Source organism: Protopterus annectens, chromosome 13.part0 (assembly GCF_019279795.1).
Source record: "Protopterus annectens isolate FY-2018-M chromosome 13.part0, PAN1.0, whole genome shotgun sequence".
NCBI classification, from domain to species: domain Eukaryota; kingdom Metazoa; phylum Chordata; order Ceratodontiformes; family Protopteridae; genus Protopterus; species Protopterus annectens.
In genome coordinates this window covers 194,563,237-194,574,259 of record NC_056747.1, presented here as the reverse complement: position 1 = coordinate 194,574,259, position 11,023 = coordinate 194,563,237, and the positions used below count along the sequence as shown (strand labels likewise).

Sequence of the window (11,023 nt, the reverse complement as noted above, 5' to 3'; positions counted from 1 at the left end):
TCACCCACACCCTTTAGGGGTAAGAAACATAGAGCCGAAGAAAACACAGGGGTTACAAGTCTGGAAGAACTTTTCATGACAGTGATAAAATAAATCAATACTATACAAATGTACACAATATTTCCAAACATGTTTTAACTGAGGAACAACAAGCACTTTTGAATAAAGGACTCGGTTTTATCCCAGGTTTCTTTATTGATGAGAGCACTTTGTATCTGACATTTTAGATTTTTGTAGAAAGATTAATCTAAAATATTTTTTCAGCAGCAGGATCAATATACAGACACTCAAAGATCAACTGAATTTAAATTTCATAAATCCACTTTCACACCCCCAATGGACAAGTATGTCTCAGTGTTTCAACAGGCTGTTCTCAAAGATTTACATTTCCATTACAGCTCTCCAGACATTATGCATAATAACATTTCCAAACAGGAACAGCTTGCTCTCACACAACTCAAAAACAACCAAGATATTGTAATCATTCCAGCAGATAAGGGGGGTGCGGTTGTGGTTATGGACAATGATTACTATTTGTATGAAGCAAATAGACAATTATCCAATCACCACCACTATATGAAGATGGATATTGATCCAACATCTGGATTTAATCACCAGCTTTTTGAAGTTTAAAATAAACTTTGTTGTTTGACTCTCCAAGGTGCTGGCATTTTTTGTTTTTTGGATCAACCTACTTGCTTGCCGTGCACCAAGCCTAACTTGCTAGCTACATCCTTACAATTTAAAACTCCATTATGAAATGTGTTGTGTAAAATATATTTTTCTGAGTTTGGCAAATAACTGTGGTAAGGAGCCGGTGAAGATGCTAAGAAAGAACTGTTTCAGGAGAGTGCTACCACGTACAGTCTAATATGTCAGTGACCATCCTGCAATACTTTTTTTTTAATTCTGCTTTTATCAGGTATGTGTAAAGTTTAGATTCCGAATGCTGTGTACATGTACAGATAGTTTTGCTAGGACTCAGGTTATGGAAATTATGATTTTTTCATATTTTAGTAAATAACTTTGCAAAGGAGCATCTGAATGTGCTAAGTAATACCTCATTTTGAAGGCAATATTGATAGTTCCAACATGGTAAAAGAACTGTCCCTGTATGTTGTACACATGTACAGATATCATTTGTTTCGGACTTAGGTTATGGAAATTAGTATTTTTTTTCATATTTTGGTAAATTACTTCACAAGGGAGCATCTGAACATGCCAAGTAATACCTGATTTTAAAGACAGTATTGATGGTTCCAACATGGTAAAAGAACTGTTTTTGTATGTTGTACACATGTACAGATATCAAAGTTTATTTCGGACTTAGGTTATGGAAATTATGATTTTTTTTTTCATATTTTGGTGCGTCTATCATATTATTGTACGATATAAATAGTGAACGCTATTTCATCCTACCGATAATATCTAAACAAAATATCGAAATGGAAGAGCAAATTTTTTCCCAGGGGAAAAAAAATTCACTGCTCCGTAAAAAAAAAAAAAAAAACAAACACAAATTTAAGTGGGGGGCTTCACCCCCCCCACACACCCTCCCATGTGGGGGCTGTGCCCCTCACACCCCCCCTACTTAAATATACCAACTCTGAGATTGCACCATAGTGGAGGAAATGGCAACGTCCCGAAAAATGGCCCACCAAATTTTTTCCCTGGGAAAAAAATTGATGGTCCATGACTTCGCTATTTTGCCATTTCGACAGTATCGGATCGACTAAATAGCATTCGCTATTTAGTCCATTTCATAGCGTAATACAGACCCATTTTGGTAACTAACTTTGCAAGGGAACATGTCAGTGTGCAAATACCTAATTTTGAAGACAGTGTTACTCCTTACAACATGGTAAAAGGACTGTGTCGGTGCACTGTACACGTGTACAAATATCACAGTTTGTTTAGTCTTGTAGGAATATGAAAATTATACATTTCCAATACTTCTCATTATTATGCCCATATCTTTGCAAAGGAGTATGGTCATGACACAAATGATGGATCACTTTGAAGCTGACAGTAAAACGCACAACTTCTACACCAACATGTAGCCTCTGTCTGTTACAGGTGATGAGATATTATCCTTTGTTTATCTATCAATTATGAGAAATATTATATTAATCATATTTCTGTGAATATCTCCATAAAGGATCACACAGTAATGGTTATCATTTTAAAGCTGACATTCATGCAAACACATTAAACACAAACTGTGTAGGTCTACATGGAACAATGACCAAGATGCTGTGTTTTGCTTTTCCAAAAAGGTAAAAAAATATGCACAATATCAGCATTCCTTGCCAAATATTTAATAATGACTTTGAAACGCACTATCAACATTTACACTGTTGGAAAGGTCAGTGTCTGCTGAACAACTTTCACATTTACATTTTTAGCCTAGCTCTTACAGGTAGAGAGTTATGAACACTTGTTTTCTGTATGGTATTAAAAATGGATTTTCTAAAAATGAGCTCAGGCTGCACTGTTGTTCCTATGGTGGAATTAAGCGGGCAGCTTTTTCTGAGCTGCTCCAGAGTGAATGAGGTAAACTCTTTCATGCAAATACCTTAACCCCTTAGCATCCAACTTTACTTTAAAAATACCATCCTACAGTCTCAGAAGTACACTACAATGGATCTTTACTTGAAATTCTTGTAACTAAACCTTAATTCATAACAAATAGTTTTGTCTACTCTTGGTCCCAAACTATGGAAATCAGTCCTAACTCAATCTCAAGGAAATCACCTCATACCCGACATTCTCTGATGAAGTGAAGTCTCACCACCTAATTCTGGGCAAATGTGAGTTAGGTTATATGTTGTCAATGCACAACCACCACCAGTAAGTAAATTCACCTCATCATTTCCTTCAAACAGTAAATTATTAATATTATAGCTCTCAGGTTTCCCTCTCCTTTTTCGTTTCCTACACTTCTTCCCCTTCTTCCCCTTTATTACGGTATTTAATGTCAGGCATACTCTATTCACAGTTGGTTTTGTATTTTAATTCACTACATATAATCCTTCGGTTTCATTTCATTTTTATGCTCTATACTGTGGTAATGTTTTCTTGACTCCAGTTGCTTGCAGGTTAATTTCACTATATTCAAACACTTTTCAGACACTAATTGTATGTATGTTAATCTCACTGCATTCACATTGCTTTGCCTATACTTAATTTATTTTTACCTTGGCTAAAGCACAAACTGTTCTAATGTGATCAGGGCTCCGACCTTGTGAATAAATTCAAAAAATAAGCTGACACAGGGAAGTAGATGGTCACTACATTCTGTGTGACCTATGCCTTCTCTTCCAGTCTGTCCATGTTCAAGATGACCTTTTCACATTTCATTGACATTAGACTGTAAAAGAACGTGTCCTCCCTACCTCTTCTAATCTCTAGTAAGAACAATTCTAGTTCCTCCAATCGCAGGTCATTCACTACCTCCATCAATCCATGAGTCTTTCTAGTGACTTTCTTCTGGAGTTGTTTACACACAACTCAATAGCCCATTCCTTATATGATGTCCAGAAATGCATGCACCAGTCAAGGTGTGCACTAATCAGGAACCGGAAAGGCAGAAGGATACTATCTTTCAGAAGATACACCAGCCATTCTGTCTTCAGCCAATACTGACCCCTCATTCTGCTCGTGGTTGCCCATTCCAGGTATGATCAAAATCCCCTGATCCCCTTCCTACTTTGCTACCATCAGTATAATTCCCCCAGCTGACACTCCATACATGGTGATTGCGGCCCAAGTGCAATACTCTGCACCTTTACACACTGGATCTTAAATTTCAACTTTCTGACCATTTGTTTGGTTTTTCAAAATCATTCCTTAAATTATTCTCCCCATCCACCATGACTGCACCTATACTTGAGTTAACACAAAAAAGACAATTTTTTGTTTTTTGTTCCTTAAGATATATGCAAGACCTACACTGCACAGTACTGGACCCAGAAACATCATTATTCAGTTCCTTGTTACTAGCACCATCCCTCTCACCACAACCTCTGTGTTCTAAGTTATGCACCAGTCTAGTTCCTCAGATTTGGTTCTATACTTCAGTCACTCCAGCTTTCCTACCAGCTGCCCCTGGGTGAAGCATATTACAAGCACATGCTTAAGTCCGGGTAGGACATACCTACTGGTGCTAACTCGTCAAGTTTACACACAGTATCTATTATCAACCACCAAACACTCCTACCTAAACTCAAAGCTACCCTCGCGGTCGACAACCTCCCAGCCGAATACCTCCAACTTGCATCAAGGGCCATTGCTTACCCAAACTCAATACTAATAAATAGATCCATTAATGAACACTACGTTCCATCCTTGTGGAAAACCTCATACATCATCCCCCTTCACAAGAGTGGCGACTCCACCGACCTCTCCAACTACTGCTGCACTGCACTCCTTTCACCCCTATCAATAATTCTAGAAAGGTGTATCCATTACAAACTCCTGTCCCATCTACTCTCCAACAACCTACTCTCAAACTCAACACAGATTTCGACCAGTCCATAGTACCACCACTGCCCTAATTAACTTCACCAATACCATAAACTCATACAGAAACCAAGGGAACTTGTCTCTGCCACCTTCCTAGACCTATCCAAAACATTTGACAGTTTCCCCACAATAAACTCCCATCCTCTCTCTCCAAATTCAACCTTGATAACTTCACCTTACAATTGTTCAGTAGCTACCTAGACAACCTCTCTCAATCTGTCAAATGGCTCAACTCCCTATCCCCCCCCACTCCCGGTCAAATGTGGCGTACCTCAGGGCTCAATACTTGGCCCCCTTTTCTTCAACATCTTTACAAACCAACTCCACTTAGCAACCACAAAAGCCAATATAGTCCAATACACGGATGACACTACCCTCATCTGCTCTGCACTCAAAATACATCTCCTACAAATCCAAGCCTACGAATTCTTTTCAGAAATAGAAAACTGTCTAATCAATTCTCAGCTGATACTGAACCCTAAAAAAATACACAACTAATACTATTCCACACAATAAAGACTAATGACCCCACCTTCTCCATTCTCTCTGCCAATAAGACCCTCATTACACCTGTCTCTGAGGACAAACTACTAGGTCTTACAACTGACCATCAACTTAAAATACAATAAACACATATCCTTAACCATCTCCAAAGTCCACAAAAAGCTAGGATGCCTCTATCATAGCAACAAGATCTTAACCTCTGAATGCAGAGCTGCCATAGCCAGAACTCATCTTTTACTAACACTACTCTATGCATCCCCAGTGCTAACAAATCTAAATAAAACCAACCTGAATAAACTTTTAACATGCTACAAAAAAATAGCTAGATTTGCAACCAACGCTAAACCATGCCCTCACCACTGGCAAATCCCTACATAAACTACACTGGCTAGAATTTCCAAACTTTCTACGTTACCACCAGCTCAACTTAGCCCATCAAATAGTATACCACCCTGATAAAACCCCTCCCCCCGAAAGGCCTCCTAAACGTCTATAGCACCAACAGGGAACTACGATTCAGTAACAAAGCCCTAATTGAAGTAATTCCATGTAAAAACAGCTTAGGGGAATCTCTATTCCCTTATGAAGTTGCAAAAACATGGAACACCCTTACCCCCAGACCTCAGGCTACAAATCCACACTACCACATTCAAAAAAACTCCTTAAATCACACCTTTAAGAAAACCATATATGCAACTGTAATGGCCCCCCCTAAATCCACCCCATCCTAGGTTATTATTCTTTGCTGTACAGTGTAAATATCTACTAAAATTTATTACTATGAAGTCAATTGTGTGTGTGTGTATATATATATATATATATATATATATATATATATATATATATATATATATATATATATATACACTGTACTTACGCTCAGTACACAAATGTACTGTGATCATATACTTGTATTACAACCTTGCTTTTGCTCAACTGTTAACCTTACTTGAACATGTTTTTTAAACTATTGTTTAACTACTTTTTACTTATTCACTCTTTGTGGAGCTTTTCTCCCCAGGACTCAAGGGAAAACGGACACCTGTTGTCCAGTCAGACTATCTTGGTAAACAAATGTTAAAAGAATAAATAAATACAAAATAAATACAAAATAAATAAATAAAAATTACACAATCATAAAAGTGCTCAGGAATAGTCAAGAGCTTCTTCTGATCATAAGCCAATGTTAACATTTCTATAGGACAGGAATCTCCAGGATAAACTATGAACCTTCCCCACCAAGAACAGCTTCTTGACTTTTCCTGCACCTGCCAAAAGGCCTGTAGTTCCCTAGAGTTTTTCTGCTTCTCCCCATGTACACTGATACCACATTTATTGTCCTTCAGCCATAAGGCATTTCAGCCAAAGCAATGACCAACTAAATAGGAATGCCAGGTAGTCTGATAATCAACTGACCAAATTCCTTATCCTTTAAGTACAAAAAATCCTCTCTCCATTTCTTCTCTCTGTCCCCTAGTGTTTGCTCACTGCTCTTAGTATTTTCTCCTGCGCTCCAACCAGCATTGCAACTTGCCTTGGTTTTCATTGTGAAGAATGAAATAAAATATTCCTTCAGTAGCATCCCAAAGACATGCTGTAGGTGGATTGGACGCACTAAATTGGCCCTAGGTGTGAGTGTGTATGTGAGTGTCTTCTGTGGAATGTTGGGCGCGGGGCTAGCAACTCGACATTGCAAAACTCCACTGCCAATCATGAGCGGACAGGTGTTCCCCTGTGGCGACCCCTAACCGGGAAAAAGCCGAAAGAAGAAGAACTTTGCTTCTTCCCAGTCTTCTGTAAGATCTCTCCCATCTCAGCCTCATCAGATCTGTCTTTTTCTTCCTCTTTTCTGTGATATACCTTAACATCCCTTCTGCCATTTCCTTTCAACTTAAACCTTTCTTTTCCTCAACTATCCCCCCCCCCCCCGGTTAATGTCCTACTGGCCTCTTTGAACTTTACCTCCTCCACATTTCCAGCCTACCTTTCCACTTTCTGCAAAACTCCTAGTCTTACACCTAACCGCAGCCATACTGACTTTTCACCTCTGTCTCTTCTTCACGCACCTAACCGCAACCCTGCACACTCCAGCCTCACACACACCTAACCGCAGCCCTGCGCACTCCAGTCACACACACACCTAACCGCAGCCCTGCGCACTCCAGCCACACACACACACCTAACCCGCAGCCCTGCACATTCCAGCCACACACACCTAACCGCAGCCCTGCGCACTCCAGCCACACACACACCTAACTGCAGCCCTGCGCACTCCAGCCACACACACCTACCCGGAGTCCTGCCCACTCCATCCACACACACCTAACTGCAGTCCTGTGCACTCCAGCTTCACACTCCTAACCGCAGCCCTGTGGACTCCAGCCTCAAACATCTAATCGCAGCCCTGTGCACGCCACATCTGACTCATACTGGGAGGAGATTGAAGGTGTAAACAGGTAACTCGTACTTGACTGTCTCCACAGCTCAACAGAATTCATTCTCCTAAAATTTCTCATTGTCATATCCATCTCTGTATTTTTACACTATCCACCAGTAATCAAGATAACCATACATTACTGGTACTTTCAAATGGACACCCTCCACCCCCAGTTCTATTCTTAGTAACACAGTCCTACACTAATTGGCTGATCCTCTCAAAGCCCAAAAATCTACAGCAGCTCCCATTCCTACTCTCCTGGAAACAAACAGAAACCATAAAGTATAGCAATTCAATACTTAATTTAAAACTTAAGTCTACAATATTACCAAAAAGTGAATTAATTTAAAGCAGGATTTAAAGTTACACCTTCAAAACTAATGGAACTTTCATCAGAAACACAAATGACAGAAATATCACTGCTCAGTTCATTATAAGCAAGATGAAGTTTTACCTTCAATGCCTTGAAAGTTTCCATGAACTTTTCCAGCTCATCAGGTGGAAGGAAGTCTCCAATAAAATGCTTTCCTCTGCCCATTTCAGTCAACTGTTCAGCCCACTCTGTAAAACAGCACACAGTTTTACAAACAGAACCATTTTCAGTATGTTCATCTAATTTTAACTGACTTCTGTATATGTCAGACAGAAACAAGTATGGTACTTTATGAGAAGAGCAGCAAAGTTGAAGACCAGAGTCTGAATTCTGGAAGTTTCTATTTACATAATGTGTGACCATGAACAAGCTCCTCACTGGTTCCTAAAATCTCCCAATGTATCTACATTATGAAACAGAACACAAAAAATATTTATTAACATACAAACGGTTTAAACATATGCCATGAGTTCTCTCTCTCTCATATATTTTTTTTTGGGGGGGGGCAGGAGTAGCAAACCCTCATTCCAAAGCAAAAGGAAATCAATCATTTACCAACCTAAATATTTTTCCTTCACATATGTAAAAAAGGGAATGTCAAGACTATAAAAAACTTATAAATGGAAACAATATAGTTTAATATCCACAGCTAAATTGTCTATTCACAGGAGCACACAACTTCCAAACCATGGAATCACTGAAGGAGTTAATGAATATTCTCAGAACTGAACAAAAATGGTTTATTACAGCTTGCTGTATAGAATTTTCCTTGTAACTAAAGACTGGAAATTAGTTTAAGAAAGATTAGTTTAACCTCAGGTGCACAAGTCAAGGAAATGTGCTTCAAATGCAATTTTAAGCACTCTGTACAGCAGTCCTCCCACTGCACCCTCCTCCATGCATTTAAAGAGTAATGCTACCCAAAAGTAAAGCATCTGGATAAACGAACAGCAAACTAGGATGCAGAACAAAATATTTAACAAGAGATTGAATATGAAACTACCACATCAACTGAATTTTAAGAGCCAGTAACTATTCAGACATTGCATACCAAAGCATGACAGGCTAATAAGATGAAATTCACTGGAAAGTCAATATTACCATTAACGTGAACCAAGAGGACTTTAGAAGGCCTAGAAATATATCTGAAATGCTGAAGGGTCATCTCTTAATAGCCCCTTCTTCCTACTCACTCAATGCAATTTTAAAGAAATAGCACAAGCAAGCAATGCAGAGTCACAGCAGTGAACAGAATGGAAGAAATAAGAAATGGCTAATGAACAGAGATTGTATAAGAAGAGATTGTACATATTTCATAACATAAGAAAATGAGGATTATGACTTTGGAGCATCCACACTGTTTGGGAGCAAATGGGGGGGTTAAAGCTGAACAGTAAAGCATACAGGGGAAAAAGAGAAAGTCTCTCTCAACTGCAGGGGGAAAAGTTCAAGTTTGACTTGATGCAAGTATTAAAAAGAGAAAGGGCTAGTTGGGTCCTGAAATATACTGCACAAGTTATGTGAGCAAGGGAGTTATAAGATTTTAAACACTACTTTATGATTACATGCAACACACTGATGGACTCTGCAAACAATTCCACTTGTATGTTCATCTATGTAACAACATAACGCACTAACGTCTTACAAAGCTCTGCTCAGAAAAATGGCAGTCACTACATTAAACAGAAGCTGTCCAGTTAAACAAACAACAGGTCCAAGACTAGACTTGAACAGTCACAGCATATTCAATGCAAATGGGAGAATAATTCCTTTGCACGAGTCAAGAATCAGTTTCTGAATCATACAAATATGACGCCATTCATAACAATAAATTTCCAACTAGAGAGAGGTCTGTAACTAAAGTAAATACTGATTCCAACTTTTCTAGTGGAACTTGAGGTAGTGATCAATATCAATAGTTAGGTTTGGGGTTGGAACGCCTCAAAGCCAAGGTCGACAGCATGGGAGGTGGCAGCAGAAAGGATGGGGATATTTTTTATATGTAAATGTGAACATGGCAGAATCTTGGTAGTCACTGTGGTAATGGAAGACAGGCATAACTGAGGAAGAAGCTCCTATGAATGACATGGAGACAGATGGAGAAATTGTTGAATACCAAGAGTGGTATTTCTGGAAAAGACTGAGAATGTTAAAGGTTCAGGATGGGTGGGAGGAAGAGAAAGAGGGAGACTATGTGCAGTCTGAGGCCCTAAGATGGATGCCAGGGTCCTTCAGGTGTATGATTTGAATAGTATAGCTTAAAAGCTAAATTCTTGGTAGAAAACAACTACAAGCAGCAGGGTATTTCCTAGGAAGGAGGAGGGGCAATTAAGAGTGAGGTATTTACTACTTGGGGGGGGGTGAGGTATTGGTCAAGGGGGAGGGGATGAAGGAATAGTTGGGAAGAGGCATAGGACAGAAATGTCCAGAGCAGTCAAGAAATGTGACAGATTGGAACTAAAGGCTGGTGTGCAGACACAGTTGCTGCACAGACACACTTGCTATAAACACAAGTCAAAAAATATTAAGATAAGGGAATGATGCATCATGCTACAGATGTGTAAGAAGCAGCAAGGGATATGCATATGCTGTTGGTGTATAAAGAAACAGAATTATGGAGAAGTCCAGTAAAGTATAAATGGAAGCCAATGTGAAAACAGTCACTAGTGATGGGGGCTTACTTGTGTTATGGATGGAAGGAAGAGTGAGGAGAGAGAGAAATGGAAAAAGTAATCTGAAATTATGTACTTTGGGATGAATGACAAGTCTGACAACGGTATACTTTGGTTAGCTCACATACAAAATGCCTGTAATACAGCAGCCGCAGCTACAGTAGTCACTGCTGAAGAAAGTCGAAATTGGCTTCCGTACAGAAGCCAAAAGGTGCTGCATTCAACTTAGATCAAGGAAAGAAAAGTAAAACAAACAGCCCCACATACAAAAAATGTTTCAGCCCTATACACAGCGTTGGTATTATTTATTTACTTACTTTTGTCCTTCCCTGGCAGCTGCAGTTATCTCCCAACTACGCCACATAACACCTCAACTGTGGAGTGGGTTATGACTGGTGTTGTGAAGGATCTCTGCAGCTGCCACAGAAGGATGAAAGTAAGCAAATTAGTAAATATCAATTTTTTTTTGTACATGATGCGGTTTTGTTATACTTTTCTTAAATGGAGGAAGAA

The 11,023-nt window shown here is 39.2% G+C and overlaps 1 protein-coding gene across 1 annotated transcript in view; it reads right to left on the bottom strand.

Moving 5' to 3' along the window:
• Window positions 1-11,023, bottom strand: part of SUGP1 (SURP and G-patch domain containing 1) — a 397,363-nt gene that overhangs the window by 41,159 nt on the left and 345,181 nt on the right. The window contains exon 8 of the mRNA XM_044054782.1: window positions 7,920-8,026. Coding sequence (XP_043910717.1) covers window positions 7,920-8,026 — 107 coding nt within the window. The remainder of the gene's footprint in view (window positions 1-7,919; window positions 8,027-11,023) is intronic.